At 36.4% G+C, this 19079-nt stretch overlaps 1 protein-coding gene across 1 annotated transcript in view; it reads right to left on the bottom strand.

The window, feature by feature from the left end:
• BMP6 (bone morphogenetic protein 6) overlaps positions 1-19079 on the bottom strand; it is an 86960-nt gene that overhangs the window by 20364 nt on the left and 47517 nt on the right. The window contains exon 2 of the mRNA XM_025176419.2: positions 467-659. Coding sequence (XP_025032187.1) covers positions 467-659 — 193 coding nt within the window. The remainder of the gene's footprint in view (positions 1-466; positions 660-19079) is intronic.

Below are 19079 nucleotides of genomic sequence, written 5' to 3'. Positions count from 1 at the left end.
ATATCATAATGTCCCCCCCCCCCCTTATATGTTAGCCATAATTTTTGCAGAGTTTTTCATTTTAAATTAAGTGAGGGGAGAAACCAACAAACAGAATAAAAGTATTTCTAACCAAACTTGTCTTTAAAATATCAAAGTAAAAATACGTAACTCGTGCATGTTCATATATCTATTTATATAATGGCTTTTTGGGATGTAGTCACTAGAATTGCACGGTACAAGAACAAGTTCTTAAGATTCTAGAATCTTTGCAGTGAAAAACAAGTTTCCTACTAATTTTTGAAAAGTCTTTAAGTCTTTTCTATGTATAAAATTCAAACAGTACAAACTGAAATAATGATCTTTTTAAAAAAAAAATGGCTTTAATCCCACAGAATTAAAACAAAATGGTTTGTGAAGTAGGAGTTGACAGAATCTGAATTTTTATGCCTAAATTGGTTTCACAGTTTTAGCAGCAAGCACAAACCTGTTCTGATATTCTTGCAAAACTTGATAGATGCTAATCAGAAAGGTTTGGTTTTTAAAGCCTCCAAAAACACAGTCCTTGTAGATTCGGAATTCAGCAGCAGTAACAGCCTCTCCTTCTGGAATCTGAGACAAATTAAATTTGAACTCCTTGTGGTGATGCTGATAAGGCATGAATTCCTTGTCATATTCAACTGTATAAAAAACAAGAAGATGACAATTATAATTTAACCACAGATTCTGTGCTTTCCCTCCCCATTCTAATTTTCAGAAATAAAGAAAGCATTTGTTTTTGTTTTTTAATGACAAAATTGCCTCAGAAAAACTGAAATAGGATCAAGCTTATAACTGGGAAATCTAGGAAGATTATACAGAAGGAAGGAAGGAAGGAAGGAAGGAAGGAAGGAAGGAAGGAAGGAAGGAAGGAAGGAAGGAAGGAAGGAAGGAAGGAAGGAAGGAGCCAGAAGGGCAATTTCAAGTTAACAAAAATGGAAACAATATTTGTTCTATTTGCTTCTTGGCTTTTCTCCAAAGAATTTGCATACGGTATATATAGATCTACTTATGTTTCAGATGCAGTGTCATATTGGAAACACCAAACTGCAAGACCATTACCACAAATCCTGCCATTTCTTCTAACACTGAGAATGACACTATCCTATCACTGAGCAAAAAGAAATAAGATAGTACGGTGGCTTATACAGGTAGTCTTCGCTTACCAACTGCCTCATTTAGTGACCAAAATGAAAAACAGTTAAAAGAAACAGCTTTGTGACCAATCCTTGCATTTACGACAGTCATGTGATCACCATTTGGGCATTTCACAACTGGCGCACATTCATGATGGTCACAGCGTCCACGGTCACGTGATTGCCATTTGCATGCTTCCCTACCGGCTTGTGACAAGCAGAGTTAATGGAGAATGCGGAAGTAAAATTGTAAGTTTCAGTCTTTGAAACATGGCTCGCTTAACGACTGAATGGAAAGTGACATCATAAGTCTGTCACAGTCACATGATCTTCCACTTAGCCACTGTGGCGCTTAGCGATGGAGTTGCTGGTCCCAATTGTGGTCACTAAGTGAGGACTACCTGTACATAATGTTAAACCATGAACTGATTCTATGTAGACAGGCCTAAATGACTCCAAGCAATGCATTAAGGTCAATCATTCCCTTCTCCTCTCCTTTTCTTCCCCTATATGACCAGCACTTTTACTGAATTCTGGCATAGCATTATGTCTGAACCAGAAACTTGGAGTTCTATACATGGCACCTTCAACCATGGTTTCAGAAACTGGTATCTTAAGCTAACCAAAGTTAACTTTAAATTAGGATCCCAGACTTGAAAATGATGCAAAGCCAGGATACAGTAAGACTAAAACTCTGTTCCTGTTGTCCTCTCAGCTGCATGAGTGTGATTCACCATTATGTGCAAATGAAGCCAGGACTTCACTTATTTTAGTAAAAAAATGTTGACATTATCTACACTGCAGACATTTAAACAAACATTTGCTTCTTTCATGTTTAAGTACTATGGTCTAATCTCCTCCCTGCAACTTTTAAAAGTGTATCAAAGCTATATGTTATTCCTTAAAAAAAGCCATTTCTTTCACTGCTAATTTTAAATTCAATCAGGTCTCTAATGAGAATATAAGTTCTCCAATATACAGTACTTGCTGCCCCTGAATATATGAGTAGGAACCAGGCTTAATGTTTCTTTTTTCTTTTTTTAATTAATTACCCATCAAATAAAACCAAGCACAGAGTTCATTAATTATTATTTTCCCCAGCCTGATTTTCATACAACACATTTTTTCTTTATTCTGGGTGTGCTTTACATTCCACCCGTCATGTATTTAAATATTTGTAAGATTTTTCATTAGAAATATATTTCAGAATTTAACATTAAAGCTGCAATCATGTGCCTACAAATATGTGTACAACAATAAAGTTATATTTCCAAAGCATTTGTTTTACCCATGGTTCTTGGGTCTTTGGTTTTATTGTGAGCCGCCCAGAGTCACCCATTGGGGGAGATGGGCAGCATGCAAATTTAATAAATAAATAATAAATAGTTATTAAAGATCCAGATTTTTAGAAATATGAACAGATAATCCTGCTACAAACCGGTATTTAGTATTTCTACTATTACTGTATTACATTGTGATAAATGGCATCATCATCATTGTTGTTGTTGTTGAAATAACATAAAGTCTACTCCAAAAAGAAAACTATCCATGTAAAGGTTTAACACTGTTTCAGGACCCCATCTTCCCATTCTATCATGATATGGTATAGACTGCCAAGTAGGATCTAATGGAAATTTAAAGTAATTTACAAATTAATGCATCTACGTATACCTTCTAATTTTATAAATCAGTAACAAAGTATAAGTTGTGTAAGTTATGCTTTCTTGGACATATTTGACTGATATTATAACTCCCCACTCTCTATGGAAACATTATAGAAAGTAGGAAACCATCCTATTTACATTTCTTTATGACTTACTCTTTTCAAGCTGAAACTTTAACTGAAAATGTACTTAGCAGATTTAAACATTTTCAGTAATATCACAATAAAAATAAAAAATATAGCAATGACATACCTCATTCTCACTTTGTCAGCACATAGCACTGGGCAACTTTAATTAGTGGGAGAGAAAAAATAACAAAGACCATGAATATTCTAACACTCTCTGCATCTTGCTTCTACTACAATACAGTATCACTCACCTAAAAAACCATACAAATTGTTATTTTCAACTATTTATAATTCTCTTATTTCCAGGAAGAATATTATGGTAAAAAAATCTAGTGGCCAAAGAAGGAGCAGTTGCGGAGAGGTCACCCTGTCCTTCTCTGCCAGCTACAATATTCAGCTGCTACTAACAATTAACCTGGGATGTAACTTAGGAGCAACTTAAACTCTGCCACTGAGACTTTTTGATTCAGATATTGTTACTACTGAAATTCCACATTTGTTAAGCGTTTCTCAGTTATGCTCTGATGTTCATTCATATAAACAAATATATAAAATCAATATTAGCTACTGATAAGACTTTGAATATTCTGTTCTTGCATGTCAATTATAGGTTAGTTGAAAAATTGTGAAACGACCCTTTTTGATTTTAAAATGCAGTTAATACCATACACCTATTACGTATTTATAGGACACCTCAGAGAACACCAAATAAGATTACTTCCATGGTTGATAGAAGTTTGAACATTAGTTCATATGGCTTGGACTTGACTTATTATCAATACAGTAACAGGGTGAACTTAATTTTTTCCCTGATCACATCCTATTCCTCCTTTGGGTTTCCTTGTACCTAACCTTTCTCTCTGGCTGGGTGCCACTCAGGAGCTCCAAGGAATGCCTTCCTGATACAGCAGTTTTCTGTTCAGTTGGCACACTGCCACTATCCATTCTATTTTGGTATTATTTTTCTCCATATCCCTGTTTCTCATCTAAAACAAGAAATCTTTCTAGCCACCACCACCACACATCTTCAGTTGTGTGTATTACCCCGAAAGAAGATAACCCTGAATTTAAGACAATCCCTCCCAAGGAAATTTAGAGAGATTTAGAGAAGAAAAAAATATAAATACATAAAAAATTTGTACAGTGCCCAACTGCCATATCTTGTCAAGTGGAGTTACTGATTCTACTGAAACTAATCTTAGAGGTTGTATTCTCCAAGAAATGTATGCATGTCATATACATGCATGTGTATATGTGTAAACATATGGGTTATATTCATATACTCATTCAGCAGAGGCCACACTCCAAAAAGTCTGTTCTCAGGACTAAAAAATTAATAATAATTAATTACTGTTTAAATTATTTCCTTGTAAAATAAGGTAACCCACTTCCAAAATTATTGATCCACATCTGTATATATACCAAAAAAAAAAAAAATCCCCCATGTGTAAACCACTCTCCTCTATGCATGCATGTACATTAGTGTTCACATCCTCATATACAAAAAAGGACTATGGAAATCTGGGCTCTGGCAGCATAAACGTATCCATTCTTACTCTGTAGTAAGTCCCATTGGCTTTTACTTTCAGATAACTAGGCATAGCCTACTACTTCCTTACCAATGGATCTGTTAAACCTGGATTAATACATCATAAATTGAGGTGGAAATGAAGGAGGATATCCCTGGTGTGCTAAACTGTTGGGTTTTTTTCCTGCTTCTGTTTGCAAAAGGGAAATAGATGAATAGAGTACTTTGTGTTACCCTGCAAGGGATTCTATGAATGTTCAACCTGTGGTATGTTACTAAGTTCCACTGGGTTCTGTGGCTCTTATTCTTAGATAGGTGTACAGAGGCTGCTGCTATATGGAATGGATATGTTTAGCCCAGCTTACTCCATGTAAGATAGGGATGGAGTTGTTGGGGTATTGGGCTGATCTTTTTGCAAAAAGGAAATGAGTGGGGTTATTGTACTGGGCTGTAAGCACAATTAAATCTATATACACTTTCTTTGCAGTAAGTCCCACTGAGTTCAGTGACTCTTCCTCCTAGGGAGGCACACATAGGACCTAGTTCCTTTAGCCAATCTGCTAGTTTCATTTTCCTCTCACAGAGGTTCCTAATTTTTCACAGTTCTCATCTGTGTGGAGGTTTCATTGGCAGAGGAGACTTATCTACTGCAGACACATATCTTCCACATTTTAAGAGCAGGCATCAAGAGGAGCTCATGTTCTCATCCTCCTTGAAGGACTGCATCTAATTCTTTCCTGCCTTGTTTTAGCCACTTGTTTCATCTCCTGCCCACTGAACTGCTTTCAACTGCATCTTCCTCTATTTCCTCTATTACCAACCACATTTCCAGGAAATGTAAGATGACACACACACACACACACCGCCATTCTCTACTATTTATTTGGAGGAAAAAACTCATATGTATTTCAAGTAAATACAAAATACCAGTGCCTAAACCATACCTGGAGATGGTGAACCAATTAGTCAGGATACTCAATGTTGCTTTAATTAACATAAAAGCTGGCACTTATTCAAACTAGTTATAGAGAATCGGAACACATTATGGAAAATCTTATTACAAAAGAAAAAGATCCAACTGTGCAAGCAAAAGAAATATAAAACTAGTAAGATTGTCTCATCACAGTCTTATTTAAAATAGTTTCTTATATTAATTAACACATACAGTGAATATATTATAAAAATGATCACACTGGAAAAGATAGCTGAAATCAAAATTGGAGGTCCAAACAACAGCAACAGGCAGACATCTAGACAATATCACTTCATTAGCTGGAAGCATTAAAGACTTTAAAAGGCACATTATGAAAATAAAAATAGAAAGTGAAAAATATAGGATAATGTGAAACATAAGGATGATAAAGGTAATATCAACCTATACACTCAGTGAACTTACAGTGGATAGCAAAGACATGAGAGTAATAGATATTTTTGTTTCTTAGGCTTAAACACAGATGATGCAGATTGATGGTCTGCTGGCAAAGTAAAAAGGCAATTAATTGTAGGGAGGAAGGCAATGACAAACATAAACAAGATAAGGCTATATCTGTAACAATAAATATCAGAACACTTAAATCAATAGTCTTTCCAGTGGTAATACATGGCTGTGAAAGCTGGAGAGATAAAGAGAAAAAGAGAGAGAGAGAAAGGCCTTTAAATTATGGACTAGAAGAAGAACCATGATTAATCTCATGAGAAATGCTTGGTATGGCTGAGGGAAGTAAAAGGAGGAGGAAACAACAGATGAAATAGATGGATAAGACTGATATGATTGCAAGGCTGTTTTCAGAACAGCTACAAGATACTATTTCAGACAGATCAAGATGATGAACATTTATCCATGCAGTCACCAAGATCTCAGTCTCATTCAATGGCACCCAACTAACTATATTTCCCAAATTCTTTCTTACATGGGGTGACTCTGCTCCCATTTCTTCTCAAACTCTAAACGTTGAGCCTCAGCTGCCACATGCTTATTACTTAAAACTTTCCCACACCTCTTCTGCAAGAAAAAGGAAATTAATTCCTTATTGGCTGTAAGCAACTGGGCATAAATTCTTCACTATATTTTTCTCTGAAATTCTGAGAACTACAGTGGGGCAAAAAAGTATTTAGTCAGCCACCTATTGTGCAAGTTCTCCCACTTAAAAAGATGAGAGAGGCCTGTAATTTTCATCATAGGTATACCTCAACTATGAGAGACAAAATGAGAAAAAAAATCCAGAAAATCACACTGTCTGATTTTTAAAGAATTTATTTGCAAATCATGGTGGAAAATAAGTATTTGGTCACCTACGAACAAGCAAGATGTCTGGCTCTCACAGACCGGTAACTACTTCTTTAAGAGGTTCCTCTGTCCTCCACTTGTTACCTGTAGTAATGGCACCTGTTTGACCTTGTTATCAGTATAAAAGACACCTGTCCACAACCTCAAACAGTCACACTCCAAACTCCACTATGGCCAAGACCAAAGAGCTGTTGAAGGACACCAGAAACAAAATTGTAGACCTGCACCAGGCTGCGAAGACTGAATCTGCAATAGGCAAGCAGCTTGGTGTGAAGAAATCAACTGTGGGAGCAATAATTAGAAAATGGAAGACATACAAGACCACTGATAATCTCCCTTGATCTGGGGCTCCATGCAAGATCTCACCCTGTGGGGTCAAAATGATCACAAGAACGGTGAGCAAAAATCCCAGAACCACACGGGGGGAACTAGTGAATGACCTGCAGAGAGCTGGGACTAAAGTAACAAAGGCTACCATCAGTAACACACTACGCTGCCAGAGACTCAAATCCTGCAGTGCCAGACGTGTCCCCCTGCTTAAGCCAGTACATGTCCGGGCCTGTCTGAAATTTGCTAGAGAGCATTTGGATGATCCAGAAGAGGATTGGGAGAATGTCATATGGTCAGATGAAACTAAAGTAGAACGTTTTGGTCTAAACTCAATTCGTCATGTTTGGAGGAAAGAGAATGCTGAGTTGCATCCAAAGAACACCATACCTACTGTGAAGCATGGGGGTGGAAACATCATGCTTTGGGGCTGTTTTTCTGCAAAGGGACCAGGACAACTGATCCGTGTAAAGGAAAGAATTAATGGGACCATGTATCGTGAGATTTTGAGTGAACACCTCCTTCCATCAGCAAGGGCATTGAAGATGAAACATGGCTGGGTCTTTCAGCATGACAATGATCTGAAACACACCGGCCGGGCAACGAAGGAGTGGCTTCGTAAGAAGCATTTCAAGGTCCTGGAGTGGCCTAGCCAGTCTCCAGATCTCAACCCCATGGAAAACCTTTGGAGGGAGTTGAAAGTCCAGGTTGCCCAGCGACAGCTCCAAAACATCACTGCTCTAGAGGAGATCTGCATGGAGGAATGGGCCAAAATACCAGCAACAGTGTGTGAAAACCTTGTGAAGACTTACAGAAAACGTTTGACCTCTGTCATTGCCAACAAAGGATATATAACAAAGTATTGAGATGAACTTTTGATATTGACCAAATACTTATTTTCCACCATGATTTGCAAATAAATTCTTTAAAAATCAGACAATGTGATTTTCTGGATTTTTTCCCCCATTTTGTCTCTCATAGTTGAGGTATACCTATGATGAAAATTATAGGCCTCTCTCATCTTTTTAAGTGGGAGAACTTGCACAATTGGTGGCTGATTAAATACTTTTTTGCCCCACTGTATTAACATGACTATAGCAATTGCTGCTTCTCAGATGCATATACTGTAGGTAGACAGACAGACAGACAGATCTGCTGATAAATATTTAGTGAATGGAGGAGTAGTGGTTGCCAAAAGAACTATTACTATTATACTTTTTGATTTGGGTTCTAAAATGTCAGCTGCTGTTGTGATGGGAGTATGTAAACCATTGATAACTATACAAATGGTAACTAGAATTAGCATCCACATCTTTTTCATTTCGTGAAAATTAAACTCATGGCAGAGATTGTCTTATTTTTATTGACTGTGTGTAGGTTCCACCAAGAGCTTAACAAACAGAACTAAAAAAAAAACCACAGGAACAAAACAAGGGGGAAAAAACCAAGAACATATTATCTTACATATAGAGAAAGACACTCAGCCCAATTTTTAAACACATAATTAAACCATAACCACAGGATAATATTGATCAATCTTTCCATTACACCAATACAGAGCCAGTTCATAGGCAGAAAGTGAACATATTATCCAGGTTGTAAACCTGGGGTTGCCCCGTTTTTCCACCATGAACTAGTCATCTTTTTAGCTGCACTCCATGCTTAGTCAATCCAGAGTTCTTGATTTTGTGATAAATTTTAAACATTTGGTATATAATTCAAAAGTATATTCACATCTTTAAACCACACTGATCTTTGTTACAGCATATCAACTAATGTATGAATAGTAAAGCAAAACAGAGTAATAATGGAATAAGTCCATATCACTTGAATATTTAAAAAATATTCAATTTATTTAAAAAACTCCAAAGCAGGGTGCTTAAAATGGCACAGACTGAGCATTCACAAAGAAAAGACGGGTGCTTCATTTTCTACTTTGTATATAATTAAGAAATGAGGCTGTGAGAAAAATGCTTTTACCTACCTCTCCTATATTAATTAAAAATCAAAACTAGGTGCTTTTTGCAATCTTGTTTAATCACTTCTAAAAAACAGGAAAGCTGCTATATTACATATATATATGTTGCTTTCTTCTTTTTCTACTGATAAAGCTTACATTGTCTCTTATATTGTTCAATGATAAGCTGAATGCAGCTTCAAAACAGCATGTTGATGCACTGATCATCAAAGCTGCACTTTTCAGTAAAATTTCTATCTACCCTGTAATTGTCTTGTCAGAAAAAAAAGATTGTATGTAGCAATATATTTTTGGGAATATTTTTTTAAGAAAAAAAGGCACAAACTGCTAATTTTACAGTGGCATTTCACCACAAGTCATTTTTAATACATATTTACTCTGCAGGTGAAAATATCAGTCCAATATAAAACATAATACAGTCTCAATATAAGAAATACTAAACTTGCTGTACTTCCCATTATTCAGTGGCATAACCAATAATTATTCCAGGTTAGCAAGTCTATAGTAAGTGGTCATGACTTTGCAGATGTGGCATAAACTCTGGCTATCTGAAAAGAGATTAAAAGCTCCCAGATTCTCTTTCTACACATAGGGTTTTTAAATTAATATCCCTGATGATTTAGAACATATTTGGAATGCCTCAGTCCATCTGATAAAGAGATTGGACACTGCAGTCCAGCTCCACATAGTCTTACTCTAAAATATGCAGTTAAAATTTCTTCATGAAAACTCACTTCTCTGTAAATTAAAATAGGAATGCACAAAAGTCAGGAAAATAATGCACTGTGATTATAAAGCACAAACTATAGGCAAGCATTTTTTCTCATATGAAAAAAGGAAACAAATATTATTACATGCAACCCTAAAAGTAAAAATAGTTTACTTAATTCTGACACAGGAGTACAATTCAGTTGAACACATCAAAAAGAGCTGCTTATTCTAATATGGGAAACCAAAAGATATTCATAGCTAACATTATAAAAACACTAGATTGTTATGATATATAATTTATGTGAATCCTGTTGAGTGTTTTAAGTAGTCCTAAAATGCTCTGGAAATAGAAATATGATTAATACTGGAGGACCATGATAAGTTATCTATATCATTATTGAATTGTCCCAGAGACTCACACATATGAGATACATCACATTACAATGTTTTTCATTCAGGGCAAAATATTCATTTTGTGGTTTTATATTCACAAGATGTGAAATGAAGAACAAAATTTCAAAATCTTCAGTGAGTAGGTGTACTGGCAAACAGCCATTTCTGAACATTCCCCATCCTTGTGGTTTTTTAATACCCAAGGAAAAATTAGCAGAACAAACTAGTCTAGACCACATATTTTTTTGGCTATTTTATGTTACTTTATTATAATCAAAAGGAATGAACTTCATGTTTGGCTTTAAAAAAATAAACCATGAATGTCTCTCACTCAACTTGCATGCACTTTAAATGGAATTTTATAAAACTGCCTTCCAGAATAGTAACTGCTGTGAAAGAAAATTTTGCTTTCAGAATACCAACATTATTCCTTCTTGTTATACTATTTTAGTCTAACCATTGTGCCTTAAAGTGGTTCCTGGATACTGTACTGTATATTATTGGTGCTGTCCATCAGACTTCTCCTCTTTTCCATCTTTTTAAAGTATTTTCCACCCATGGCTTGCAATAGAAAGATCAAATATCACACAAATGCGGGTGTATGGAGAAAAGCTGGGGAGGCCCATTTGACCAGCCCTTTCTCCAACTCTGCTTCACTACTGTTTGGAAAACTGATTTCAGAAAAATCCAGCCTTACGAATACACAGTCACTTAAAAGCATGCAGGGATTTCTGGCCACTAAATAACTGCTTGAACAAAAGCCATTTGTCCTGACTCAGATTTTGGCAACTCTCCAGAAGAATTCTAGTGATGGAAAGTGGCAAAGTCAAGAATGTTCTTTTTCATATATATAATAATTTTATTAAAGATTACATTCTACGGATAAAACTAATACAAGTATAAAAAAGAAAAAGAAAAAAGAAAAAAATCAAGAATGTTCTTGATAACCAACATCTGGCACAATCAAGTGACCAACTCTCACAGGTCAAAAAGAGTGTGATGAGATGAACGTACTGCATCGTATTTTATCCAATTTCCTTAGTGCTTCTGTAGACTTCAGTACTTACAGTAAATGCATAAAACATGGTTTTAGGGGGGTTAAGGTATCCTACCTATAACTGAAATCCCAATGAGACACAAACTGCCATCAAAGTTAGTGGCTACCCTGGTAATAATCTGTGCAGTATAAGTGAAAGAAGTCTTCTGTCTCATACCTACAGGACAATGGATACAGTAATAATCCCCAAAGATATTACTGCTATACCCTGATAGTATCAGTCAAAAGTACAATAAATCCACTTGTGATACTCAGCATACCAAAAGAGTAGAAAACCCACACACAGGGTTCATTATTTTGTCTTACTGGCTGCTGAAACGCACTGTTGAAAGAACAGGTTAGGGAGAGATCATCATGGATAAAATCTATCAATGTGGTTGCTAATGACTTGATGACACATAATCAGTCAATCAATCAATCAAACAAACAAACAAAAGAGAGCTGAAATTTTTGAAGAATCCATTCATGGTGTTATTTCCTTATCCAATCCCATATATTGGTTATATAAACATAGATGTAAGCAACCATTTCCAGTTCATTTCAGTCACAGAAAATGCTATGTACATGTAATGAGTACATTAGAAGTATTTCCTTGACACAAATGTACACTAATAAGGTATGGCCTTTACATATGATGTCAGTTTCCTCCACTAACATGGTCTGCTAGTGTCTTCTTAAGAAATATATGCAAAACAAGCATCCTAGACACAAGAATGGCAGTGAGAGCTAGGGCTTTATTAGCTTCATCATCTTTTCTTTTACATTATTTACATCTAATTAGCTTACATCCAATAATAGGCAGCTTGATCTAACTATTAGTTCCTCTGGGACCGTAAAAAAACAGCACTCACATCACTTGTTATAATGCAGAAATCTATTTCAGATTTTGTATTTGATAATAAGCAAAGACCAAGAGGAAAGTTCAGCTACTGCAGCAGCAGCAATGATGTCTCAGGAAATGCCGTGATGCAGAAGCAGCAGAAATGCCCTCTAACCAGCAACAGTGAAGCAAAGAAACTTGAACCCATGTTTTGGTAATGCTTCTTTTCATAAGAACTTCTAATAACATTCACTCACAGTCTCCTTGCCACCATCTTTACTTGCCTAAAACTCAGGGGCCTCAAGGGGCCTCCAAACAATGGAGACCATTCACTATACTTATCTTCCTGCCAGGGGATTCAAATACAGCCAATCAATAACTACGGTGCAGCAGCATCCTAGTATAAATTCAACCTTTGATTACACTGGAGAGGACATTTCCAGTGGAGGACATCCAAGGGGTCCTTACTTGCTCCCCTTGGACAAAGACTACATTATTACAGTCTTTCTGTCTCTGCTTTCTCTGTTGTATGTGGGTCTGTTTTGGGGCTTCCCTTAAACCAAAACTGGCTTCTTCTTCCCTATTTCCATAGAAAGGGAAACTACAGTTTGTTTGTTTTGCTCAATTTAAAGAATAGGAGAGAATTGAGACTTAAAGCCAGAAAACCCAGATTCAAAGAACTTACCTACAATCTGCTCATATAGCCAATCAGCTAAAGGGAAGATAGGAAAAGCAGCTGCTGCCTGAAGGTGGAGTGTGACAGCTGTATATGTTCAGTCACAAAGTTCTTTCTTGTCTATTGAGTAGGTCCAGGGAAAGAGAAAATTATTAAATATTCTTTTTTTTGTGGGTATGTGTGGGTATGACCCAAGCACTCTGCTCCCTCATTTCCTCTAATTTTTTAAAATTATTGTCCTGATACTTTCTTTAGGTACAAGTTACAGGTAAGCATGGTCTTAGTGATTCTTTAAACCATGACCCCCCACCCCCACCCAACCGTAGGAATATGTGTGTGTTAGAAATAAAATAAAAATATGAATAACAGCTACTGTTTCCGGACAGAGTATGAGAGCTGCAGACTTTCCTGGTAGACTCACAAGAGAGAAGGGGATGGATCACACAAAGGCCATATTAGGCACTTGAACATGGCATAAGGACAAACTCTAATTGCTACTGATGGTACATGAAGATCTCTTGGAAAGGGAATGAAATGGAATGACAATTGCTGGAACAGAAACAATGAGACCACGTAGTGAAATTATATCCATTTTATGTTGTTTCAAACAGCACAAAATGAACATTAAGTCCCAGGATCACGTTACCTGAGAAATTATAAGTCAAGGAGACCAGGCAGGGCTATACTGAAGTTCCATAAATCTACAAATGCAAAATAGAAAAGTAGTAACAGGAACATATGACTTAAGTATCTATAGTGCTTTGCAAAACAGAAGGATGGGGATAAACACCCAAAGCAGTTGCCTCCACCTGCCATCTTCCTCACTCTGTTATTTGTCACCCTGTCTTCTGCCCCATCAGCCACCAATGTTTAAATCTTGCTGAATTCTGTAGTTTTTGTGTTGAATGTGCTGAATTAAAAGTACCACTACTTTTAATTTTTTCTTGTATATTTTTGTATACAAGAAATATTTTTCTTGTATATATTAAAAGTCATCCTATTATTTATTTCTTTACAAAAATTTATATGAAGCCCGAGTCAAAAACTCTGGGCAGCTCAGAGTTACATAAACCCAAAATCCACAGTCATTAATAACAATTCATAACAAAAAGTAAAAATCACAAAACTAAAAACCAGCATGAGAAACAACTGCCTTAATATAGTCCCTTGCCCCCGATGGCTTAAACCTCAGTAGAACAGCAGCATCTTAACTGACTTCTAGAATATTTAAAAAAAGAAGGCCAACTTGTTCTTCAGGGCAAGCTGTTCCATGGAATGAGGAAGCCACTGAAAAGGTGTGTTTCTGAACTCCTACCCCTACTTCGCATGTGGAGAATCTTCAACATGTTGGCTCACATGTACAGAATGCACAGATTCCACATGGAGGAGATAGCCCTGCAGTTGTTAAAATGTATATGCTACCCAAGTCCCAGCAACTCTTGGAGCTTACAAGGACCCAAGACATAAATTGCTTGATGTTGGTTGTTTATAACCAACACTGAATTGTACTAGGAAAGGTACTGGTTGTCAATCCAGTGCCAGTGATACAGGTGTCATATGGCTTAAGTGGCTCTCACTCAACAACAAACAGAGGGCTGCATCCTGCACCAACTACAGTGTCTGAGTAGATTTCAGAGGGAGCCCAAGTAGAGCACATTATAGTAAACCAATCACGAGGTCATAAGACTAGCAATTCCCTATGCATTTCACTCCAAAAGGGTTGCAACTGGGCCTTCCACCAATGCTAGATAAACCTGACCACAGCTTCTACCTGTGGCTCAAACAGTAGCTGTGAGTCCAAACAAACACCCAGAGATCATAGACTTGATACTTCAGAAAAAGTGTGACTCCCTCCACAACTAAAATTGAAATCACCATGGAGGCAGGTAGGTTTTGGATGAACAAATGGATTATCACATCCACCCCCCACATATCAGGTCTGAATTTCAAAAGTTGACTTAGTGTGTAGTCAAATTGCCTGCCAGATCATTGGGAAATCCTGCTACTTTTTCCCCTCTAACATATTGCATACAGACTTTAGAGAGACCACGCAATCCTGGAGAGACAAATTCATCAGAGTGCCCATTCTTCCTCTGTGAAACACTCAGATTAGAAACACTGCAAAAGTACACAAAGGGGTTTCATTTTAACAGCATACGAGCAATGGTGGGGTGCTTAAATGTTAACAAAAATATGTTTTGCCCATTTTATTTAGCAACTATTCAGCTTTCAAAAGAAAGTACAATTCACAACAGAGTTGGCTCAGAGAAAGAGTAATAACCTTTTTTGATCCCCATCAACCTCTATTAATGTTATTAGATGTAAAACAATCTGATTAGTTTGTAGGGAGTGGATATTTTAGATTCACTCTTCATCTTTACATTGATACAGTTGATGGGTTCTTCTTCAGGGCTCTTCTGCTGTTTGATCTGGGGAAGGGGGCAGCCTCTGCCTCTTCAATAGAAGCAAGCACTTCACATTTGCACAGAAGAGGTAAGCCTCTGCAATCCCTGCCAGCTGGTTTTGGTAGACTTTTGTAAATGCATCAGATGCCAGCTTTAGAGTGTCCACCCTTCCATTTACTTCCGACAATTGTCGAAAGACAGAAATAACTGCCTGTGCAGTCAATAAGCACTATCTCAATGTCAGTCATAGTCCTGCTCTTTGAATCCATGTTCCCATCGCCTTCCAGAGAAAGTGCACCTGCAGAACAAACTGTGGTTCCCCCACATGGGGAAGAGGTTAAAGCAGCAGACCCATCCAGGCAATTGAATTCCTCCCCTAAAGAGGAGAGTTCTAAAGGTTGTTGGCTATCGCCTCTGCTTGCAGATCTGATGCCAGGGTTTCATAATGATTTGAGGTAACTGTAGGGCTTTTACTACTTACAGTCGATGCTTTCTTGTGTTCTGAATATTCTTTAGTTTTTGGCTGTTTAGTCCATGTGATCCAAAGACTTGCTCCTGAGTTCACTTGCCCTCTCTTCTTTCTTTCCCCATTCTCTCTTCTCTGTTGTGAAGACAGTTGTCTCCTCTTAACACCAGCTGACACAGAACAGAGTCAGGGCAAAAGAAAAAGCTCAACCTGAGGCTCTCTGGTGAAGAGTCATAAGGTCATAAAAAGAGCCATAAAAAGCAAGAGTAGGGATAATAAAATAATAAAAATGCTTAAAAATTGTTTAAAAAATCAAAAATTTAAAAATGTAAAAGGAAATTAACTTAATATTGATTCTAAAGTGAGTTGTAAGGAGCTCACTAAAGAGACTTCTGTTCCTGTGCCATCTTCAGCTCTACCTCCCCACCACCACCACCGACAATTTTTGGGGAAATCTTGAAGCACCTGTAGGGAGCCATACTGACCCAAAGGGCTCCTGGGGAAGCTCATTTGATTGATCTTCCCTCAATATCATATCACATTCTGCAACACAATAAGATAACTTCTCTATCCAAAACCAGATTTTAATGTAAATGTACATTAATTTAATACTGCGGATAGTGCATAATATTTGACATTTACAAGATATCACATTTTGAGTGTTGAAAGCACATTTGTACATAGTACAGACTTATAACAGCCTTAAATACATGCATCTTGCACTTTTTTAAAATCCTCTATATGTCATATATATTAACTTAATATTATATAATTACATCTTCATATGTGTTTACTGAGATGGTAACTATGTAGTTTTTAATAACAAAGGATTGTTTCAGTTTAGCAAATGTAGATGTACATTTTCAAATGGTTTCTTCACATTACCAGATTGCTTTCATTAGTATGAGCTACTTTTTCATCAATAGTTAGTCATGTTTATTAAAATGACTCAACAAAATATGATTCTAAAGCCTTCATGTACTATAAACCTTTTAGCTGGCTTTGCAAATATATTGAAAAAATGCTGTTTATTTTACAGTTGTTAATCATGTTTCTCATATGCTGTTATATTCCTATATAATAAAATAAATTCTTCATCAGCCACAAAGCAGGCATGACTACTTCATCTTCCTAGATTAAAATTTCTTAGGGTTTTGTGCATATCAGCAACAATTTTTCTCATCTATATTTACAAACTACAGCATATTAACTTTCCAATTGAACACTGACTGACAAGAATGGTTTGCATTCAACACTCCTATACAGCTTTTTAATTTGCCAATAGCATAACCATTTGTCAACAAACAGGCTACATAATCCTATAATTAGTTATACACATGACATTTAGAAAAGGCATATTGGATAATAATGTTCATTTGCTCAAAACCCACCTGCACAGGCATCCACTATCTTTTGAGGCTGGATGGTAATGGTGAAGATGCTACCCAACTAGCCTACCAAGAGATTTGTCTACCACTTCAGCTTCTATCTTTATTCTGGACAGATGGACACATTCCAAACAAAATCCTTAGCTGCAGTGGCAATTTTTATTTTTTAACTATTTCTAGGAATTCTAGAATCATTACTGGAAATATGCAGTCACATTGGCACCCATGGGCACTACACTGAGAGCCCAGGCAATACAATGTTCCCCTAAGGTCCCATAATTATAAAATGCTTCCTATCTGCCTGTTCAACAGTAAGATATGTGTTCCATCCATGAACCAACTCTGAGGCTAAATATATTTGTTAGAGATGTATTTAGCAACACGGTGAAATGATACATTCAGCAAAGAATTCAATAGTGATGACATATCTTCATGGACAGCAATAAACCATGGTTTTGCAATTCCTATATAACCTGAAATGAACTCAAGAAAAATAATATTTTACATGTGCACCATTGAGAACTTGTTTGTTTTAAGGAATTTACATTGACTGTTTGATTTTAAAATCTCTGAAGGTGACTTATAAACCAATATTAACACATTTTAAAGGTAAAATTGTTAATAACTATAAAGAAAAACTAGTCAACAGGTAAAAACAACATTTAACATAATTTTAAATACCACTAGAAATTCATAAAACACTGTGACTTTTTAATCAATTTTTTATTTATTTTTATTTATCGTATTTATATAGCCGCCCATGTCACATAAAAGTGACTATTAAATTCAATATAAGATAACAATGTCAGCAAATGTACTACCAAAAAAAGTCAATTCACCTATCTTCAGAGAATGGCTGTGAATATAGTATTAATGAGAAAAGGAGGAGAAGGTGCAGGATTAGAAATTGATTATGATTTCCTGTTCACAACAATCAGTATTCATTAACAGACTTGTCAAGGTATTCCACTGCATCTGAATGTTCTGAATAATTTTCAGGCACAGATTTATATACAGTACAACTCATTTCAGGGTACATAACTATGGCCAAGGGCAACAAATCCAGCCATTCCTTCTCTGAAAATATTTATTTCTGATATACTAGTTCATGGCTAGAAATACACAAACCAAAATCTTGACTTGTACAGGAATAAGGTTGACTTTTCTAGAACTCAACATTATAACCACTGCAATCCATACTACTTAAATTGCTCTATAAAGCACAAATATGCTCAAGGAATATCCTATCAAGGAATCTAGGGAGGCATATGTTATTCCATAACAAGAATCCAGTGGCCTAAATTAGGACAAGAAATAGCAACAGGACCAGGATTACTGAGTGAACCTAATTTCTGAGTGGGTCTTTGAACCAGGACTCTCTGGCCACAATCTATCAAACTAATCACTACTTTCTTGCTGACATCCTGCCAGATTTAAAATTCTGGCCTTCAAAATATTTTATTAAGAGCAAGCAGTTCTTCCTACCAATAGCTGTTCCAATAGCTATCATTCCATCCATTCATAATTATCCAAGATGACTTTAACTTTGTCTCACTGACATGCAGTTCCTAATGGAGTTACAGAAAAGTGAATTATGTGCCTGTCATTTTTCACAGGGCTCCACATGAGGAGATTTCTTTTGATAACTGCCAAGCAGGTGCAAAGGCACACATGAAGACAATTTAATACTGAAGCTCCTCTGAGATATTTTTTCCAGATTACTTCTGATGTTTTGGTAGAAACTGCTTCATTTACTTCAGCAAGCATTTTAAGAAAAACACCCCATTTTGATGCTGCTTCTCAAGTATTTCTAGAAATCAGATGAGAACATGAAAATAAACCAATCCTGTGAGCTCCCACCAGCTATTTGTCCTCCATCTAGCAGCAATCTTAAGCAATGAAGCCAAATTCTTTACTATAGATATATATACACACACACACACACATGCATACATACATACATACACACACATATACATACATACACACACATACACACACAACTCATTCTTGGTTCCAGGAGTCACCAGCACAAAGAAAAGGGTATAATTTATTCCAAAAAATATATTATCCTTGTTCACTGAAATTTGTTTCTAA

The sequence above is a fragment of the Python bivittatus genome, unplaced genomic scaffold (genome assembly GCF_059951505.1).
Source record: "Python bivittatus isolate LINGU-HERP-01145 unplaced genomic scaffold, Pbiv_v1 ctg000840_np1212, whole genome shotgun sequence".
NCBI classification, from domain to species: Eukaryota; Metazoa; Chordata; class Lepidosauria; order Squamata; family Pythonidae; genus Python; species Python bivittatus.
This window is presented reverse-complemented; position numbering and strand designations above follow the sequence as displayed.